The sequence below is a fragment of the Mus caroli genome, chromosome 1 (assembly GCF_900094665.2).
Source record: "Mus caroli chromosome 1, CAROLI_EIJ_v1.1, whole genome shotgun sequence".
Taxonomy (NCBI): Eukaryota; Metazoa; Chordata; class Mammalia; order Rodentia; family Muridae; genus Mus; species Mus caroli.
Genome location: NC_034570.1, coordinates 33,906,098 through 33,928,117, shown reverse-complemented (window position 1 = coordinate 33,928,117; position 22,020 = coordinate 33,906,098). Strand labels below are relative to the sequence as shown.

General features: G+C 46.9%; 1 protein-coding gene across 2 annotated transcripts in view; it reads right to left on the bottom strand.

The window, feature by feature from the left end:
• The window catches only part of Npas2 (neuronal PAS domain protein 2), a 164,628-nt gene that overhangs the window by 64,448 nt on the left and 78,160 nt on the right, over positions 1-22,020 (bottom strand). For both annotated transcript variants that reach the window (XM_029482993.1, XM_021158035.2), the window contains exons 3-4: positions 9,464-9,612; positions 4,405-4,496 (exon numbers count right to left, since the gene is read on the bottom strand). In XM_029482993.1, coding sequence (XP_029338853.1) covers positions 4,405-4,496; positions 9,464-9,612 — 241 coding nt within the window. The remainder of the gene's footprint in view (positions 1-4,404; positions 4,497-9,463; positions 9,613-22,020) is intronic.

Below are 22,020 nucleotides of genomic sequence, written 5' to 3'. Positions count from 1 at the left end.
GCAAAGTGTCCACACTTTGGTCTTTGTTCTTTTTGAGTTTCATGTGTTTCACAAATGTACAGTGCATCTCTTAAGCGAATCACATCCTTTCAAGTTACCTCAGTGGGTCTCAACCTTGGGGTGTCTGGCAATGTCTGTGGACATTTGGGGCTGTTGCTGCTGGAGTTTGACAGTAGTATCTAGTGAGCAGAGGTAGGGAATGATGAAAAATATCCCACAACATACAGGGCATCAAAGAATGATTAAGTGTGCGATGCCTGCCGCTCTGACACTGAAATACTCTTGGGTTAGATTTGTAAGTCATGGTGAAAAAAAAGCAAAGTCTGGTGACTTTAGCCCCCCAACTATTCTTATAAATCGTTTTTCTTTTTAAATTTTCAATTTATTTTGTCAATGCAACCTCAACTCCACGGTTTGTGTCATGTGACTGAGCTACAGCCACAGTCCTGAACTAGCTTTGTTTTAACTGGTATAAAAACATAAAATTGTACCTGTCCCTGGTGTTCCATGGCATATTTGGTATGTGTGTAGGGAATGTAATATTTAAGTCAGGTTAGAGATATCTGTCTGTAAAACCTTTACCATCTCCTTATGATGAAGACGTTTGACATCTTTCTATCCACTTTTTGTGACCCACAGCACACTGTTATACGGCAGTCACCCTATGGTGCTATAGCACCCCAGGACTTCTTGCTTCTAGCTGGCTGTGAATTAGAACCTACCCAGCAGTCTTGCTTCATCCCAAGCCCTGCTCTCTCCAGCCTTTGCTCTTCCCACTTTCCCCCAGGCTTTCTGCAGCCCTCCTGTGGGGAATGTCTCTAAGCTGCAGGGGCATCCTCATGATGTCAGAGGGGCCTCTTTGGAAACAGATGGAAGGCTAGGGAAAGTAGAAGTTGAACAACCTGCTCTTTTTTATTCCTTCCGTCCATCCTCCCTTCCTTCCTTTCTATGTATTTGTTTGTTTTTGTACAGTGAGCCCATGTCCTTCTTGGGTCTGTCAAGCATGTGGGTGTCACAAAACTGAAGGTACTCATTGGTGTGAGATTCCCTTCCCTTGCTCCCTGGGAATATTCCAAAGCATATAAGACCCAAATTGAGTCTGTGTCAACAATCCTTGCCATGGCTCTGGAAATCCCACTGTGTGGGATGTGACAGAACCCCTACACACACTATCCATGGAGGGAGGGGATTTCTACAAGTCCTAGACGCTTCCCCTCACTGCATATTACAGAGACAAAACCTCCCTTACCTACACACTCCTAATTTTGATGGAATATTCTTTGTGTTCTCTGGGACAGTGCGAGGGTTAAGAGAAAAGACTTCTGAAGCTTTCTGAAAAGCACGCAGGAAGACCTTTCATTCCCCAAACTCTGGCCAGCAAGAACTTCCCCTCCCTTATGGGGCTGGGGAGATAGGGCAGCAGGTTAAAGCACTTGTTCTTGCAGAGAACCTGGGTTTGGTTCTCAGGACCCAGATGGTGGCTTACCAATCCTGGAAGGGCATTGTCTTAGGGTTTTACTGCTGTGAACAGACACCATGACCAAGGCAAGAACAATATTTAATTGGGGCTGGCTTACAGTTTCAGAGGTTCAGTCCATTATCATCAAGGTGGGAGGATGGCAGCATCTAGGCAGGCATGGTGCAGGAGGAGCTGAGAGTTCTACATCTTGATCTGAAGGCTGCTAGCAGAATACTGGTTTCCAGGTGGCTAGGATGAGGGTCTTATAGCCCATGCCTACACCTATTCCAACAAGGCCATATCTCCTAATAGTGCCACACCCTGGGCTGAGCATATACAAACCATCACAGGCACGCTCTCCAAAAGAGGAGGATGCCCAACAGGGATGGAACAAACACTAGGAATAAGTTGCGCTGTGGAAACTATAAGTCATCCAAGGGGCCACATTGTGGGGTTTAGACCATGAAGGGGAGAAAGCAGAAGTTACTGCTGACTCACTCCCAGTCTGTGTCTACTGAAGGGCAACAGGTTGGGAGACAAGCTTAGCATAGCCAGAGCCAAGCACTAGCCAGTAGCCTTTCAGCTCACTGCTGCCTTCGGTTGTCCAGGGCTGAACGGACAGGGTGGTTCCAGATCCAAGCCATGCATTTAGTCTTCCCTTCTCTCTGCTTCAAGGACTGTTCCCTGGAGAGCAGCTTCGGAGGGACTTTAATATAGTCTTGATTGCTAGTCCTTTCTCCCAGACATAAAGTTATCAACATGTTTAAAACTTCATACAAGCCTTATACTGTAAAATTCTTTATTTTATTTATTATTATTATTATATTATATTATATTTATTTATTTATTTTTTTTGGTTTTTCGAGACAGGGTTTCTCTGTGTAGCCCTGGCTGTCCTGGAACTCACTCTGTAGACCAGGCTGGCCTCGAACTCAGAAATCCACCTGCCTCTGCCTCCCAAGTACTGGGATTAAAGGTGTGCGCCACCACGCCCGGCCAGTAAAATTCTTTAGATATGTTGAAACTCACTGGATAAAGCAAAAAAGGTTGTGCTAGCAAGCTCTTAAAGAGTGGCTGGTTCCAGAGGGCTATATGTTTTTAACTCCTTTCTCATGGAATTAAAAGACAAACTGATGCCTGTAAGGCGGCATAATGATGCAACAAATTAACATTATATTTCATAAGCTGCTTTAAATTTAACATACTTAAAATACATTGCTTCTGCAGAAAGTTCTGTATTTTCTTTAAATATAGTTCCCATGTAGAGTTAAGTAGCTTTCATCTGCTGCAAATGTTCATTAATGCATTTATGTTTCATAATATTTAGACATCTTTATTCTGGCATTTTCTTATTCCAGGACTTTCTGTTTTCTGCATAGTTAATCTATGGAAATTGAAGTTTACATCAGTCTTATATAGGCACCCAGATGAGCTATAGAAAGACTTATCCTAGGAAGCTACCCTCAGAAGCCTCAGCTGGGAGCCAGACGTCATGGTCACATGGAAGGATAAGCTTCCCTTTGTTGGACTTTTCTGTCACATCTGACTGGTCAGTCTTCATGGGGGTAGGCCAACTCCTGCAGTAAACTCAAGTCTGGGGTCAGAGTACCCACTAGGGCTTTTGTAGAGATGTGGTCTGTCCTGGGGACTTACACCCATATGCAAATGTTCCAAGGATACCTATGAAGGTTATTAGCTCATCATCAGCCTCCCCCCCCAGACCCCTCAGCTCAGTGCTGCAGGAGAAGGAACTCGGCCATCATAGCACAGAAAGGGCGGGGTCAGTGTGGAAGGCACAGGTCACTGTGGCTGACACCTGCATAACGTTTATGTACAGTGAGCTCAGGCCTAAAGTGTAATGTTCAAAGACCTGCTTCCCAATGTGTGTCTACTAAGGAGAAAATATTGCAACCTCTGCATTCTAAAGAGGGGCTTCAGTCTGCCATGATCTTCTATTCCTCATCTCCCACAACTGCCACCACTGACCCCTGGTTCATGTTCTATGCCCTTTTTGAGAGGTCACTAATGGGGCCTGTCCTATAGTCACTGAGGCAACAGATCCAGGTTGGGAATTCTTGCTTAGGTAGCCCTACTCAGAAGTCAAAGTATAAACTATAGCAGGCAGCACCACAGGCTGGCATCTGTCCTGAGGCTTATTTCCAGGGCCATGAACAGCTGCTTTCTTTGGGCATGAGAGCTAACAGGAATACATGGCTACATTTTAATTTCTAACTTACTAAACTCTTTAATCTATTAAGAACATGTGTGGATGGATATATGTGAATGTCTATGTATGCGATTGTATATGCATGTTCAAGTGCATATGTGTGTCTGCACCTGTGAGTACATACATATTCATGTGTGAGTGGATGTTTACATGTGTGTGAGTGCATGTGCACTTCTGTGTGTGAATATATGTGCATGTGTATGATCACATGTGCATGTGTGTGAAGCTACTCATTTTGATTTTTGGTTTGAGACAGGGTTTCTCTTTTGTCCCAGGGCTTACCACATAGATGAGGCTGGCTGACTAGGCAGCTGGTCCCACAGATCTGCCTGTCTCTTCTCTCAAGTACTGGACTTAGGAATGTGTGTCACTATGCATGCTTTCTTAAAAATGTGGGTTCTGGGGACTACATCAAGTCCTCATGCCTATGAGGCAAGCGCTTTACTGACTGAACTATTTCCTTGTTTTGTTCTTTGTTTTCGATTGCTGTTGTTGCTTTTTTCAGACAAGGCCATGCATCTCGTGGGTGGGTCTAAAACTTGCTATGTAGCAGAGTATGGCCTTGAACTTCTGATTCTTCAGCTTCAGCCACCATGCCTGGTTTCATGTGGTGCTGGGGATCTGAACCCAGGGTGTTGTGTATGCTTTCTACATGCCCTGCCAATTCATTCCCCTCTACACCCCCAGCCTTAATCTAACTTGAAGAAGTGCGCCTTACCTCCAACATCAGCTGGGTGAATTCTTCATTACTGAGGAATGAAGGCTTCCAGTCCTGCTGGATGTCACAGATTTCCGTTTGTGCTGAGACTTCTAAAAAACAAACAAACGAGAAACAGGAAAAAAGTATACACAAGGTTTCATATTCAGGGTACCTCAGATCTGGAATTCAGGGAACCTCAGATCTGGAATTATTTTGTGTAAATCTTTAATTAAGGAAAGCAAGGGACATGCTCTCCTTGATTTCCAACTCCGAGGACTGTGGGTATGATAGGCTGAAAAACACTTTGATGCTGTTGTAGCCTTTAAGGAGGCTGCAGAGAAGAGACCATCCCATTGTGAGCACATGGAGAGGACAGACCACTGCCCAGACTCTCTCAGGGCAAAGCAAGAACAGCTAGAACCAGGCAGCAGCACCCACAAGGGAAGGAACAAAGACTGGCCTGGTAGTATCTCCTCAAGTTACAAGGTTAAAGCAAGGTGAAAACACTTCAGGAATCTAGGATTCTCAAAATTCCAAGGTCGGGCGGTAGAGCTCACAGGTAGAGGGTGCGAGCTTCCTACCTCTGTGTGTCATCCTGGGTTCTATTCCCAGCACTTCCAAAAAACAACAGCGACAGCAGCAACAGCAACAGCAACAGCAGCAACAGCAACAGCAGCAACAGCAACAGCAACAGCAGCAACAGCAACAGCAGCAACAGCAACAGCAACAACAGCAACAGCAACAGCAGCAGCAACAACAACAGCAACTTCCAGAAATGCCTTAGGCTTACAGTAAACAGGCCCACTGTTCCATGCTGCTGGGAGTTCAGTTCCCATCCTCTCAATCGTTCCTGAGAAACAACAGCTACAGGGACACTCAGCATTGCCTCTTACCGTGCTAGGGAGGCGCTGGACTACTTTACTTCTGCTCCCTGAGTCCCCTGAGTTGCTTTCAAGACCTGAATTTGCTTTTCTTAAGACTTTGGTGGTTGTCATTATTAATCTGTCGTTTACCTGTTCTCTGTCATAATCATGACATTAGGATATCACTCACGTTTGACAATTGAATGGTCACTGACCTACTCGGGACTCTTAAAATATCCTCTCTGCACTTAGCAATTTTGTTTTATTATTAAATTACCTCAGTGTTACCATAGACACTGTAAACATGATAGTATATATATATATATTTTCTTATTTACCCTCTATCACTTTCAAAAACTTATTTATATGAGTACACTGTAGCTGTGTTCAGACATACCAGAAGAGGGCATCAGATCCCATTACAGAGGGTTGTGAGCCACCATGTGGTTGCTGGGAATTAAGCTCAGGACCTTCTGGAAAAGCAGTGAGTGCTCTTAACCATTGAGCCATCTCTCCAGCCCCTATCCTCTATCTTAAACCAACATTTCCCCTACCTATGTTAAAAATTTAAGAATATACCATTTATACCTCGGAGAATAAAACTAAGTCTGAGCTGGGCAGTGGTGGCACACACCTTTAATCCCAGCACTGGGGAGGCAGAGGCAGGTGGATTTCTGAGTTTGAGGTCAGCCTGGTCTACAGAGTGAGTTCCAGGACAGCCAGGACTGCACAGAGAAACCCTGTCTTGACCCCCCCCCCCAAAAAAAAACCCCAACAAAACAAAACAAAACAAAAAACCACCACCACCACCACCACCACCACCAACAACAACAACAACAAAACTAAGTCTATTGAACAACTTGCAGAAGGGAGCAAGTCGTTTAGACAGAGAACCCGCCCACTGTACTTGGAACAAATTTCAAGGCTTTCTTCCCATCATCCTTTATTTTAAGTGCTAAACCTTGAACCCAGGATCCCACACATGCCAGCACTCACTGCCAATAATCAATACTCCAAGTCCTATGCCCATGGTTTTGGCAATCTCTCTCTCATGGAGAGGGCAGAGAGAGAAAGAGAGGGGGGAGGGGGAGGGGGAGGAAAGGGGGAGGGGGAGAGGAAGAGGGAGAGGGAGAGGGAGGGGGAGAAGGAGAGCGAATCCCGTATTTGAGTGCGTCTGAATGGACTCAGTGGTATGTGGTTACAAGTGAAGAAAGAGGATGTGAAGCACATGAGTTAAGCATGAGACAGACTCATCCCCTCATCACCTGTATCCCTCAAGCTCTTCGTGGAAGAGTCTGGAAGGACATGCTGCTGTTATTGTTAGACAAAACTGCACTGCCCAACATTTATTTTAACTTAGTTAGGGTTTCTATTGCTGTGATGAAACACCATCATCACAAAGCAAGCTCAGAGGAAAGGGTTTATTTGGCTTGCACTTCTATATCATTGTTCATCACTGAAGGAGGTCAGGACAGGAACTCAAGCAGGGCAGAAACCTGGAGGCGGGAACTGATGCAGAGGCCATGGAGGGATGCTGCCCAGCACTGGCCTACTCAGCCTGTTTTCTTATAGTACACAGGACCACCAGCCCGGGGATGGCTCTGCCCACAATAGGCTGGCCACCACCTATCAATCACTAGAGAAGAAAATGCTTTACAGTCAGGTCTCATGGAGGTATTTTCTCAACTGAGGTTCCCTGAGTGATTGATAAGGGAGTGATCAGACCACTGTGGGTGGTTCTATCCCTGGGTTCTTTAAGAAAGTAGGCTGAAGCAAGCCATGAGGAGCAAGCCAGTAAGCAGCACCCTCCACAGCCACCAAATTAGCTCCAAGTTCCAGTCCCGCTTGAGTTCTTGTCCAGACTTCCTTCAATGATGATCAATGTTGTGGAAGTGTAAAATCGTTCTTGCCCGACTTGCTTTTATGTGATGGTGCTTTGTCATAGCAACAGAAACTCTAACCAACTTGTTCTCACTCTAACTCTAACTTATTCTCACTGTACAAGTACAAGGACTAGAGTTTTACCCTCAGTATTCACACACACACACACACACACACACACACACACACACACACACACACATTGGGCATGATGGTGTGTGCTTGTAATCCCAGCACTGGGGAGCCAGGCCCAGATCCATCCCTAGGCTTTATTGCTCAGCCTGCCTAGCTTACTTGGCAAGTTCCAGGCCACTGAGGGACTCTGTCTGCAAAAAAGATGCAAAGAATCTGGATAATGAGACCTGAGATTGTTCTTTGGCCTATACATGATGCACATACATGCATACGCACATGCATGCCTGCACACATATACACACATGCATAAGTGCATACACTGACAAATTAGGATTCTTTTTTTTTTTTTTTTTTTGGCTGGCATAAACAGACTCTAGCACACTTTTGGGGAGCCACTCCCAAAGATTCTGGTATATCCATCCATGGAGTGGTCTTATCCCAGCTCCTTAGGTGGTTCTCATGGGCAGCCAAGGCTGAGAAGCAATGGTCTGAATGGATACACTAACTCAGAGCTACAGTGCAGCCATGACAGATCCATGGAGCCCCATCCATTACATTACTGAGAGAACAGTAGAAGGTGACTTAAGATCAGGGCTCCCATAGACAGGCTGCTGGATTTAAAGTCGATGCCTTCCTGGCTGTCTGATTCAGGTTGATTAACCCCCTAAGTTTCTACCCCACAGGACTCTGAGTAAGGTGCTGTTGTGAAGTCTAGAGGCAATGACAGGAATGGTGGCTTTCTGGGAACCCTGCAGTAACGCAGAAAGCAACCCACCATTGCACTCTGTTACCCGCGCCTGTGGGGTTCACCTGTACGCGGGAGACAAGTAAAGTGGCTATATTGTTTATATATATATATATATATATATATATATATATATATATATATATATGCTTTAAGCCACATTTTGGTGCAAGCATCCTATTTCTGCATGAAATTCGCTATGGAGCTTTCCCCATTCTTCCAAATGGGGATTCTCAGAAACCTGTGTGAGTCTGCAGATACTCTGACTGTATGTAGGCAGGTGGGGCAGGCAGGCAGGAAGGCAGGCCTCCTCGGCTTGTGAAAAGGGAAGGCTGGAGAGGTAGGCGCTCCTGGTGTCAAGAAGCAGCGGTGCTGTGGATCTGGCCTTCCTGGGCCAGATTAGAGAATTTGGTAACTCCACAGTGGACCAAGAGCAACATAAATGTCAGGCCGATGAACTTGATTCCAGCTGCCCTATTTAACAGCTGTCCTGCTTCTGTGGCACTGACCTAGTTTCAGTAATTTGCACAAAATATCTTGGCAATCAAACCAACCTGCTATTTCACTTGGCTAAAACATTACTTAGGAAATAAAAGCTCTACTCTGATTAAATGATCACAGTGATGACTATTGCAACTCTGCTTGTGTGGCCTTCCCCAGACTCTTAAAAAAAAGATTTAGTTATTTATTTTATATATATGAGTATACTGTAGCTGTCTTCAGAAACACTGGAAGAGGGCATCGGATCCTATTATGGTTGTGAGCCACCATGTGGTTGCTGGGAATTGAACTCAGAACCTCTGGAAGAGCAATCAGTGCTCTTAACCACTGAGCCATCTCTCCTGCCCTTCCCCAGACTATTTATTTTTGCCACTGTTGTTCTTGGATACTGTTCAAAGCCAGTGGCACCCTAAGTGTGAGATCTGCATACAGGGGTAAAAGCACCAGAGGGGGGACAGTCTGCAGAAGACATGTGGTCCTGGATAGCGTCACGTGGTAACGTCAAGTGACAGGACAGAATCTGCCAGTGACAGGGGAGGAGGGCCATGAGTGACTTGCATGATTTCAGCTGACTAAAATCCTCAAGGACACACAGCTTCAAGTGTGCAGTCAGAACAGATGTCACATTTGGGGAAAGACAGAGAGGGGCAGGTCCTGGATGAGTTCCAGGGGATTATGACAATGACAAACTCATGGTGAATGCCACCTGTGCAGGCTGTGGGCTCTTGAGGCACTCCTAAGGCTGATAAAGCATTTTGAGGAATGGCTGTCTTCCCCCCAACCTGCTAGGCATGGGACTTTTGGGGCAGGTCCAGAGCCTTTGGAGGAGAGCCCATGAGGGATGGGGGTGTCCTTCCTAATGGTGGGCTCATGCCTGCCTGATGGACTCATCACCTGTGGGAAGGGTAGGGCAGGACAGAGATGCCAAGAAGCACGCGAGCACGGCCTTTACCATTGTGTTTCTGCAAGAATCCGATGACCTTCTCCAGCACGGTGGTTTTGTCCATTTTCCGAGTGTTACCAGGGAGCATGGAGCTGAGCTCTTTGATGAGAACATTGAACTGGTCCCGACGCTTCTTCTCAGACTTATTTCGAGAGGCTCTGGGAATACACAAGGCACAGGTTAACTAGAACATTCCACTTCACGAAGGCTTTGTCATGCCACAGAGGTTCCTTCTCTCTCAGAGTGTTTTCTATGGAGAGCACCAGATCAAAAAAGTCTCTCGTGGAGGTAATGTTGGCCACATTTTGGAGCTGAGTAATGGGGCAAGAAACATGTTTTGCTAGACTTTTGGCCACAGAGACAGACAGCACTAATAATAAGCAAGGTCTGACTCACATACAAAACCTTACATAGCTTAGCGCCATTGCCAGACACCACTTCTCTAACTTTGTAGAGCTTTAAGCTCCAGGGAGAAAATTGCACGCTGTTTACGTAGATTTATCCTCAGAGTCCCTGGTGAGGCTCCAACCTTATTTCCTCCAGTCCAGAGCATCCAGCCTTATGCCACCCATGCGGTGTGGTGGGGGTTCCTGGCTGTGCCACTTAGTCATACATATGTCCTGGCCCTTGCCCCAAGAACCATCATCCTGTGAGTGAGGTGACGATGTCTCAGCACAACCTGTGAGCTGTGCAGATCTAGGATGACATGACACCAATGCTGTCCTATTTGTCAGGCAGCTGTGAGCACAGAAAAACAGAACACTCACTATTCAACACGACAGGAGAGGAACTCAGAGGTACATCACTAAGTTGAAGAAACCAGTGTGCTATAGCCTGGTACTGTGTGAACCCCAACTATATGACACTCTGGAAAAGGAGAAGCTACAGAAATGGTAAAGCAACCATGGGTCACCATGGCTCATAGAAAGGGATGTATGGGCACAGCACAGAGAGTATTGAGGGCGGTGACATCACTGTGGCTGAGTCCAGCATGGCAGGCACATGCCACACACTTCTGCCATATACAGCACCAAGAGGGAACCATAATGTTAACAGAGGAGATCATGACATGCCAAGGAGTCTCATCAACTGTAACTGATGGGTATATCACTAAGTGGGTCGCGTGCAGCAAGGAGATCTGTGTGTACACAGGACAGGAACTGTAAGGGAACTCTTCATATCTCTCACTCAGGTATTCTGTGATCCTTACATTGCTCTCCAAGATGAAGCCTGCTTTCATAAAGACATTCTACACTGGCTGTCTGTAGAAGAGATGAGAGCTAGACTTCTCAGGTTGGGACCTCTGAGGATTCCCAGACTTTGAAAGGATTAGAAGAGGGATCTGGGCATTGGCACTGCCCTAACAAGAGGAATAAGGAACACATGATAGAGAGATGCAACCCCCCCCCCCAAATTCTCAAGAAGCAGCACAACTATGGAGCCTTGATCCCGGTGACATCCAAGAGTCCCTTCATCAACAATCCAGTATGGCACTAGAGAGAAGGCTCAGCACTTCAGAGCACTGGCTCTTCTTCCAGTGGATCCAGTTTTGATTTCCAGCACCTACACAGCAACTCACAACCAGTTGTAACTCCAGTCCCAGGAGATCTGATACCCTCTCCTGGCCTCTGTGGGTACTAGGAACATTAGCAGTGCACAGAGATAATGCGTGATAAATAGCCAGGCACATAAAAGGAATAGAAAACTGCCAGCAACCTATTCTGGCATGACCCATGGCCAGGAAAGCTGCCCTATCCCTCCTCCCAAGTATACCCACGATGAACTTTTTATGGAGAGCCAGCTGATGGGCACAGAAACCATGTACTCATGGTCTGCCTGCTGGTCCAGGTACCCCAGCACCCGGGGAGTCACAGTTCCTAGGCGATTGATTGGTCAGTGTGTGGCCAGGACAGAAGTTTCTGGTGGACAGTGGCTCACCTCTCTTGGGGCAGGTATTCAACTGCACAAGTTATCAGTACCAACGTTCCCCCAATTAGTTCCCTAGAAACATAAGAACACACCCTACATAGACACCACCACAGTTGCTGTTTGCTTCAAGCATCTACAACACATCAACACCCAACTCATAGTCCAGTTACCCTGGTTCTGTCTCTGGTAGGGTTATTCCCTGTCCATATCTAAGCAATTCTCCGAAGCTCATCTCCACTGCACAATCTCCTCAGCTTTTCTAAGAGACTTTTTGTTCTTCCAACGCCTCCCTCCTTCTCTCCTGCTCTTGGGTTTTGGATTAAGGGATTCCTGTAAAGGTCTCATTTCTGACCAGGCCACACTTTTCTTCTTGTCACAGACTGAGATATGGAGGCCCCTTCACTGCTAGCTCAGGGTAAAAGGCCCAGTGTTCAAATGCGTGAGATAGAAAAAAAGGAATGCTTTTCATTTTCTGACTGGCTGACTCTGTATTATAAATCATTTTTTAGCCTAGATTTTAAAGAGTGACACGCAACCTCCTCAGCCAAAAAAAGCCCTGCTCTTGTCCTAGTTTGCCGTTATAAATGATTTGCGAGCCGATAACACCCGGCTCGTCATTGCTCCACTCTTGTCTTCAATGGGTGTAATGACGATGAGCGTGGCCCGGCGAAGGATCTGATAGAGGCTCTTATCATTAGTGACAGGAACACAAGCTTGTTTCCGTTGGCCTCCGCCTGGGATGCACTGTGGTGCACCCTGGAAATCGGTCAATGTCAGCTGGATCTGCAGCTCTGAGGCGAGAGAAAGCCAAGAGCCTGGGATGACCTTGTTTCCAGTAATGAGCACCGCTCATGCTAAGAATCCGGAACAACAGGTCGGATGACACCGGGACACTTGGCCTCTGGGATTTTGAAAGGCATCACATTTGCATGCCATGAAATACATGCATTTAAAGTACGCTGTTTGGTGACTTTTTATAATTGTTGACTGTCACCAACACAAGAGAGACAGCAGCTTCGTCTTAGGGGATTTTTCCAAGCCTCTTGTTTTTGTTTTCTCCCAAGCACAGCCACTCAGTTTGGCATTTTCTTGAATTTCCATAAATGGAATTCTAAGAGTCTTGGACCTTCATTTAGCACAGCTTTTGAGACTTCACCACATCGGTGTGCAGATTGACAGTTCTACCTTCTGCTGACAGGTATTCCATTGTATAGCTATGTCACCTTTAGGATATCTCCAGTTTGGGTGAATTATGAACTGGGAGTAGAGAGGTGGCTCAGTGAGTAAAGACCTTGCTGCCAAGCCTGGTAAGCCGAGGTTGATTCCCAAGACCCATATGATGGAGTGGAAGAGCTGACTCCCACAAGTTGTCCTCTGGCCTCATGCATGTACATACTCACATAGTATGCTGTAATAATACATGCAATATGTCTTAGGGTTTTACTGCTGTGAGCAGACACCATGGCCAAGGAAACTCTTATAAGGACAACATTTAATTGGGGTTGGCTTACTGGTTCAGAGGTTCAGTCCATTATCATCAAGGTATGAACATGGCAGCATCCAGGGCAGGCATGGTGCAGGAGGAGCTGAGAGTTCTACATCTTCATCTGAAGGATGCTAGTGGAACACTCACTTCCAGGCTGCTAGGACGAGGGTCTTAAAGGTCACACCTACAATGGCACACCTACTCCAACAAGGCCACACCTACTCCAACAAGGCTACACCTACCCCAACAGGGCCACATCTAATAGTGCTGCTCCCTAGGCCAAGCATATAAAAATCATCACACAATAATAATAATAAAATAGTAATCAAAGAACACTTTCCGGGCATAGAACTGTGCATCTGTAATGCCAGTACTTGGGACACTCAGATGGATAAGTTTCAGGCCAGCCTGGGTTTCATAGCAAGAAGCTGTCTCAAAACACCAAAACAAAATAATCCCAGACTGGAAGGCAGGCAGGCAGACAGACAGACGGGTGGACAAGCAAACACACACACACACACACACACACACACACACACGCGCGCGCGCGTCCCCTAGCCCCACACCCCAATGTAGCAGAAACATACAAGACTTTAAGATTCACTCTCTTGGGCCAATGCAGAAGCACAGAGCTGCTGAGTCACTTGGTAGACATGCGTTCACTGAGACACCACAATATTGCCACGTGAAGTTGGCTCCAGCTGTTTCCCATCTCTATCGGGAACAGATGAGATTCCCACTTGCCCCCATCTTTGCCAATACTTGGGAGTGTCAAGTTTCTACCACTGTTGGATGGTTTGATTGTGGCTTGTGTTTGCCTTTTCCTGGTGACACTGAACATCTTTCTGTATGCTTTATGCCATTCATGTGTCTTCTTTAGGAGGGCGTCTATTAAATTCTGCCTTTATAAACAATTGTGTCATCTTACTGGGGGAGGGATGGGGAGGGGGAATCCAGAGAAAGAGAGTGTGTGTGAGAGAGAGACAGACAGAGAGGAGACAGCAGATAGGAGGACACAGCACAGGTCTCTGTGTTAACACACATCCTTAGGAACCGCAGTCTTTGATTTTTGAATGCAGCTCCCAGGATACCGCTTGTAAAATGTCCATCACTGGACATCTTGGGGAGTTTGAGTAAGGCTGCCTAGGCCTCATCTGCAGGGTACTGACTAAGGGGTTCTATGTAGTTACATACAGCTGCATGCTGCACAATGTTTCCATGAACAATAGACACACTCAACGTGGGCACGTAAGAGCTTGACAGAGCAGGGAAATCGTGGTTGCTTTGATCTTACATCACAGTTCAATGGATCACTCGTGTGAGTATGACAACACTGGTTGTTGACACACCTACTGTGCACTGGTGTTAACACACCTACTGAGCACTCAGTCATCTACAAGCACAGCACATATAACCATGTGTGGGAACTAATACTGGTGAAAACTATAACTGGCGATGTCATTGGCTTGTGTACTCACTACATTGTAAATGATCATGGAGGCTCACACCCCCACTCCTGAGAGTGTGCTGACAGACAACAGTGCACATGTTATGTCAGTAGCAACAGCTTCACACTCTGTGGAGTTTCTTGATGACATCATTTTCTCCTGTGCTTGATTCAACCTCATATTTTTTTGTTTATTGTAGTCCCAAGGGTAGTAGAATATCTCTCTCTCTCACACACACACATGCACAGATAGATGCACAAACGCATGCATATACACAGACACACACAGAAATATACTACACACAGACATACACACATACACACAGACACATTCATAGACACATATATACATAGACACACAGACACAGACACTTATACAGACAGGAATGTACACACACAGAAATTACACACAGGCACACACACAGACACACATAGACACATAGACAGACACACAGACATACACATACAGATGCATAGACAGATACCTATAGACACACACATAGATACATACAGACACACACACACACATAGACACATACACAGACAGACAAACACATACATATACACACAGACACGTACACATACACACACATACACACAGATACACAGACAGGCAGATCCCCCCGCTCCAACACTAGCCTTGGGTGTGCAGTAGGACATGTCATCTGAGTTTGTATGGTATAGTCTATGATGCTTGCAGAGACAGAAGTCACCATATAATTCATTTCTGGGAGTCTGTTTCTGTCAGTAAGTGGCACCCGGCCATGTTGCTTTTCTCATCCTTACAATGGTCCTATGAGGTAGGTACCATTCTTATATGTTTTCCAGGTGAAGAAGCCAAAGCACTGAAAGAGACTGTGTGACTTATCACCATTACACAGTGGGACAGCTGCAATTGCAGGCTGGCTTAGACATCACTCCTGCCCCTTGCTGTAGCTTCCCCAAATCACGTGGCATCATCTTCTAAGAAGCCACATACCCAGTATTCTGGGAGCCCAGAGTCAAGTGTGACTAATGCTGATGGCTTAGTTTTCATTCATACCGCAGGAATGAAACCCACACTCTACAGAAAACAGCATCTCACAAGTCTGTTCCCCTTAGAGACAGGACAGCATAAAAAATGGAGAGCAGAGTCGGACGCCAGCCCCAGCGCCTCAAGGAGGAGCCTTTCCGTTGCTGCGGTCAATGTGATTGGCGTTGGTGTTCAGCTAGCATGTCCTTGTTCTCTTTCAAACAGTTAGGATGGTCTTTCCCTGCCCTGAATGCCAGTGGCCAGTCACACTGTGGCTCCTTAGACATGGAAATGGAGACACAAATAGCAAGGGGTCTGTTCCCAGTCAGATGCTCAAGGTCCCTTCAGACCTGCTGGGTCCTGCCTTGGCAACGAGCCAGAGGAACCGAGGCAACGAACGCTTCGCTCGTCCTGAGCTCCGGATTGAGAACACTTAATAACAAGAGCCTCGATATGATAGTATGGAGAGGTGATGGTCCCTTAGGAGAGGTGGTGGCCCTCTGAGGAGGTGGGGACTAATAAGAGACTATTAGTTTTTCACCCTGGGAAAAGATTAAGACTAAGTAGGTTGTTATGCAGCAACTTTGTTTTCTTCATTTACTCTTGTTTTATGTCTTGCTCTCTCACCATCATCTCTCTCTCTGTGTCTCTCTCTGTGTCTCTCTCTGTGTCTCTCTCTCTCCCCTCTGCTTTCCCGCCCCTCCCCCCCTCTTTCATGTGAACTCACTCACTCACCCCACCATGAAGTCCTTACTGGAAGCCAATGTTACCATCATGCCCTCAGACTTCGGGGAGCATAAGCCAAAGGACCCTTTTCTTAAAGACTCTACTGCCTGGCATTTTGTGGTAACAAGGCAAAATGCATGGAGACTCCCCGAAGAGTCCTCTTAAGCCTCTGAGATGACAGAGAAAAGGGCTCCCCAGACTGTAGCACTTCAAAACAGGAAATAATATCACCCTGTCACGCAATGAGGAAGAGGCGAAAAGGTAAACAAGTTTTCACGTGTGACTCCAAGGTGGATTTATACTTATGGGAGAGTTGAGTATGTCCTGGTTGTTGCCCGTGTGGTCTAGTTTGGGAATCCAGGCAAATGTACACCCGAGTCTACCCAGCTTGGGCAGTACAGGGATGGGTTTAAATTCAGGTTCAATGCATATTGGGAAGGATTTTTACCATCTTCACCAAGAAGGGAAACACCATGCCCAGCGTCTCCGCACTTCAAATTAGCCATGAAGAAGAAGGTATTGATGAAGTCAGTCCCATTGCCTACCTGGAATGTTCGGACACAGGAACCCGTCAGAGGCGTTAGCCGCCGGGGCAAAGCTCATCTTTAAACATTCTGTCTCATACACTGAGGAAGACGTCATGAGGCTTCCTGAAAATAGCAGCGATTAGCTTTTGATCCCACAGCCAGAGAATCTAGGACTTCCAGGGCCACAAGCAGTGTGGCAGCAACACTGGGCTGGCTGACAGGAAGAAGAGATTTCTGTTCCAGAGAACACTGCTGATTATTTTTAAATTCAGGCTTATGGATAACACAGAACGGAACCTCCAATCCAAAAGATATCCAGATGGCCAAGACCTTTACAGAGGGCACTAAGCCAGACTAGCACTCCCGTGCCTATTGCCAGGCCTGAGACAGGTCTTCAGATCTCAGACACACCCGCAGTTATAATGTAAAGACCAGGGTGGCTCCCCTTGACTAGTCTACGTTGTGTAAGTACTTGTTAGGTCATCTCAAGACCAAGACAGATGTGAATGGAAGAAAGCAATGTAAATGTTGTCACGGATTGATGAAGAAAAAGCCACTAGGCACCCAGCTAGGCATTAGAAGTTTGTATGTGTGGGAGACCTCACACAGAACTCCAGGGTGATGTTGTGGTTGTTGCCCTGTGCAGAAAAGCTGATATCAAGAGAAGAATCAAGGGGGCCAAGTGATTAACCCCTAAAAGAGCCAGAGGAACTGATTTTGTTTCAGGGGTCCATATTGAAGACCAGGACCTAGAAGGCACGTTTACTCCAACTGTAGCCTCTTCATCAAGATGTACAAGAAAGAGAGCTCACAGCTGGAGAATAGCATGGCACATGGCAGGTTGTTGAGGTCTCTGATGCGCCTCATCTGGCTTCAGAGCGTTACAGCATAAGCAGGCTTTTGCTGATGCCAAGGAGAGTTGGTGACCTGCTTCAGGCATTGGGGTAGCACCTGGTGTATTATGGGATGGAGTCATCAGGCTCTGGGATGAGTCTGGCTACTTCTCGGCTAAGTGGAATGAAGCAGCATACACCTGGTGAGCTGTGATGCAAATACCAGAGGGTTATGGAAACCCTGACCGCTGCTCATTTCGATTGTGTCTGGGGTAGATGACTCTCACCTTCTGGCTGAGTTCTGATGGATAAGTTTGCCCTGGTACCTGGGTTTGCTCCAGGAACCATGATCCCAGGCAGGTCCAGTGTGAGGCCTCTGAGCAGAAAGAGAGGACCCCCTCTTGGAGACAGTCCAAAGGACCCCAAAACAGGGAAGGAAACAGAAGCAGCTGGTGGAGAAAATCTGCCAACATCAGGAGGTGCTGAAGGCCATGCACAGCCACCCCCAAGCTCATACCCTTTTGACATGACCACCAGACCTCCCGCTAAAGAACTCTTGTGTGGATACCTCTGCATTCTGCCACCCCTCTACTGACAGTGACCAAGAATGCTCTGAGAAGAGTCCATTCTATCCAAGCTCCCACAACAACCAGCAAAGGCTCCTGGCTGTGCTTCCCAAGCCTTCTGCATGGATACCCCAACCCAGGGCCAGTACCTTCAGGCTGATCCAGCCACCCGAGGTACCCCTCTCTCAAACCTAAAAATCCTTCCGTCAAGACGGTATCCTGGCCTATTCCTTTAGTGCAGACCATCACTGTCTTTACTCCTTAACTCCAAGGGCCTTCAAGGGAAGAGGACCAGGCAGACTTAAAAGAGCTCAGAAACATAAAGGGTACCTGTGGAGGTGGGTGTGACTAGGGAGTGGTATACAGACCTTGCCAGAGCCATGGAGGTGGTGGGAGTATGGGACCATGGAAGGTGAAGTCTAATGACATATCCACAACCACTGGGTGGAGAAAGTCAGTGATGGATGATGTTTGGTTGATAAAGCCACCTCTAGAGTTTCAGAGGCCTGACAGACAGAGGAAGGGCGAAGAAAGAAGAGTCTATGGTGCTCCAGCCCTGTTGGAGCCCCATACCTCCAGCTATCTCCACTGAGCCTGATACCACCGCCTCTGGCATCATGAAGGCCATGCTCCAGCTTCCTTATGGCGGCTTACGGTATTCCTGCCTCCGAGTTTCCCCATCTTGGTTTCTTTGAAGAATGCATGAAGTCATATGAGACAGGGTTCCAGAATCTGCCCCATCTGCCAGAGGCGTGCCAAACTGCTGGCCAAGGCCTTAGAGAAGGACCTGCCCACATTCCAGGTAAAGCTCAGTGCATGAGAAGAACTGCGGACCGGTATCCTAGTATTTCTGCAAAAGGGAGGGAGGAATCTGTGGTTTCAACTTGGGCTTGCTTGATGGATGTCTGGACCAGAGAGCTTAGGTAACAGTTTAGTGGCCTGGCCTCACCCCAGCCAGACCAAACCTGACTCTGTCCCTTGTACCGCTATTTCCATGTGTATAACTAGTTTTGGGTGTCCTCCAAGCCATAAAATGAGATCCCGCCATCTTGGCAGAATGTATGGATGAGTCTGAGACAAGGTGCTGGGTATTAGAGTAGAAACTGGTGAGAAGACCAGGAAAAGGCTGGAGAAATTCAGCACGACGCGAGGAGGATTGCAGAGGCACTCTGCAAAGACCACACCAGTGTCTCCGTTATTTTCTGGTGTCAACCCTAACACCTGCTGTGGGGGCTCTCAGGTTTCAGGGGTTTCTAGATGAAGGAGTCTCTCTCTGTCCAGTCTCCTCTGTCTAGGTAAGTGTCCTAGTCAACATTCCATTGCCACGAAGAGACACCATGGCCACAGCAACTCTTATAAAAGAAAGCGTTTAACTGGGGCTGGCTTACAGTTTCAGAGGTTTAGTCCATCATCATCATGGCGGGGAATATGGGGACAGGTGTGGTCCTAGAGCAATAGCTGAGAGCTACGTCCTGATCCACAGGCTGAAAGAGAGAAACTCTTAAACAACACAGGTAAGTGTTTTGTTTGTTTGTTTCTTTGTTTTTTAAAAAAAAACCTCAAAGCCCACCTCCAGTGACACACTTCCTCCAACATGGCCACCCTTCTGAATCCTTCTAATCCCATTCAAGAGTTCCACTGCCTTGTGACTAAGCATCCAAATATATGGGCCTCTGTTGACCATTTTTATTCACACCACCACAGTAAGGTAACACTGCTGTTAGAATTCTTTTAAACTTGCAACCTTAAAGGTAACATCTAAGAAGAGACCTTTTTGTATATTTCGGTACATACTCAGTATGGGAGGGTTTGATCCCAAAGTCTCACCCACCCCACACCTACAATCTGGCAAGCTCTGTTCTGCTCCCCACAACTACACAGACGGTCCCCAACGTCTGATAACCTGACGTGGCTTTCCCCTTACACTGGTGTGAGGGCGACACACACTCGCTAGAAGCTAAACTATGAGCTTTGGATTTCAAACTTTCCCCAGATAGTGACAGGTGGCAAGATCCTAGGTTATGATACAACTGTGAACCACAGTTCTGTCAGCCACGAGGAGAAGCAACCGATGGAATACAACATCCTACATGGCCAAGCTGAGATGTTCTGTTGGCCTGGCATGCTGCAGGCATTACAACTTCCAGGATTTCCACCTTAGCAGTTACAGAATGTGACCCCACTGACTCACAGGCAGCATGCCACTGTACAGTACACAGGAGGGAGATTGTGATGGCCCTGGAAACCTAGCTCTCTTAGGTTTTTACTGCTGTGAACAGACACCATGACCAAGGCAACTCTTATAAGGACAACATTTAATTAGGGCTGGCTTACAGGTTCAGAGGTTCAGTCCATTATCATCAAGGTGAGAGCATGGCAGCATCCAGATAGGCATGGTGCAGGAGGAGCTGAGAGTTCTACATCTTCATCTGAAGGCTGCTAGCAGAATACTGATTTCCAGGCAGCTAGGATGAGGGTCTTAAAATCCACACCCACAGTGACACACCTACTCCAAAAGGCCACACCTACTCCAACAAGGCCATGCCTACTCCAACAAGGCCACACCTACTTCAACAAGGCCACAGCTCCTAATAGTGCCACTCCCTGGGCCAAGCATATACAAACCTTCACAATAGCCATCTACATTCTAAATATCTACCCCTATATCCACAGGTAAGTGTAGCTCCCTCCCATCCCTCATCAAAGAAGCTTCCTTTTACACCAGACGGAGACCATTCAGAAAGTCTCAATGGATCAAAGTTCCAGGGAGAACTGACCACGGGGCGCACAACCCAAATTGCTTCGTGGACATCACAACCTACATGCAAGGCTCAGAGCAATGGAGATAAGTGTCAGAGGAGGCCTTAGCCAGGTGGATCGACACTGGTGTTACCTGTCTGGGTAGCGACTTCACTGCCAACCATACCTCCATGGCTGGAGTGCTGGGGTGCCAAGTGGAGGAGGACTATGTCTAGAGCAAGGGCTTCAGGGACTATCTCATGAGTATGCTTCTGGGGCTCAGGTGCCAACTGGGATGGAGGATGGAGATAAGGGAGAGAAATAGGTTACTATATTTTGATCAAGAATTAAAATATTAATGTTTAAATATTTACGAGTGTATCTTCAGAAGCCAGAAGAGGGTGTCAGATGATTTGCAACAGGCAGTTGGGAGCCACCAAGTGTGGGACCAGGGGACAGAACTTGGGACCCCTGGGAGAGCAGTGAGCATCCATGGTCGCTGAGTGATTTCTCCAAACCCAGCATGCTGTTTCTTGAACCATCTTGGCTCCTTCTGCCCAGCACAGTGTCTTTCAGAGGCATCTGAGTTATATCCCTGCCTCGCTCCTTGTATCCTGCTGCCAGGTAATTTTCTACTGTATGAACACAGCTGGCTTATCTACCCACTGAAGGACAGTCATGTAGTTTCTGGGCAGAGTCATTATGGATTATAGAGTGGATGCAAACACTGTTTCTAGTTCTCAAGTGAAAATTTTCAGCTCTCTGAAATAAACAATACAGGAGCAGGAGGGTTGGTTCCTAGGGAAGGTGCATATTCACTTTTATAAGCAACTATCAACCTCCTTCTCCAAGATGGCTCCCTCCCTCCCACTAGCGACATACAAATGAGCCAGTGATTCTCAGTCCACCAGGGCTTTTGAGCCTAACTCCCAACTTTCCTAAGAAATGAACGGTGGTGCTTTATTGGGGTTTCCACTTGCATTAGTATCTTGCATAATGATATGGCACATTTGATGTGCGCGCGTGTGTGTGTGTGCACTTGCTTGTGTATCCCAGCACACCAATGGGGGTCAGAGGACAAATCTGTGGAGTGAGTCCTTTCTTGCTACCTGCAGGGAGATTCCAGAGAGGCTTGTGGGCAGGAGCCTTACCCACAGAGCCACCTCACTGACACTCTCCTCTTCAACTTTTACCTGCATTGCTTACTCCTTACTGCTAAGTTATGTTCTGGGTACATATGGGATTTGTCAATGTTTTCTCCAAACCATAGCTCTCCTCCCCTCCCCTCCCCTCCCCTCCCC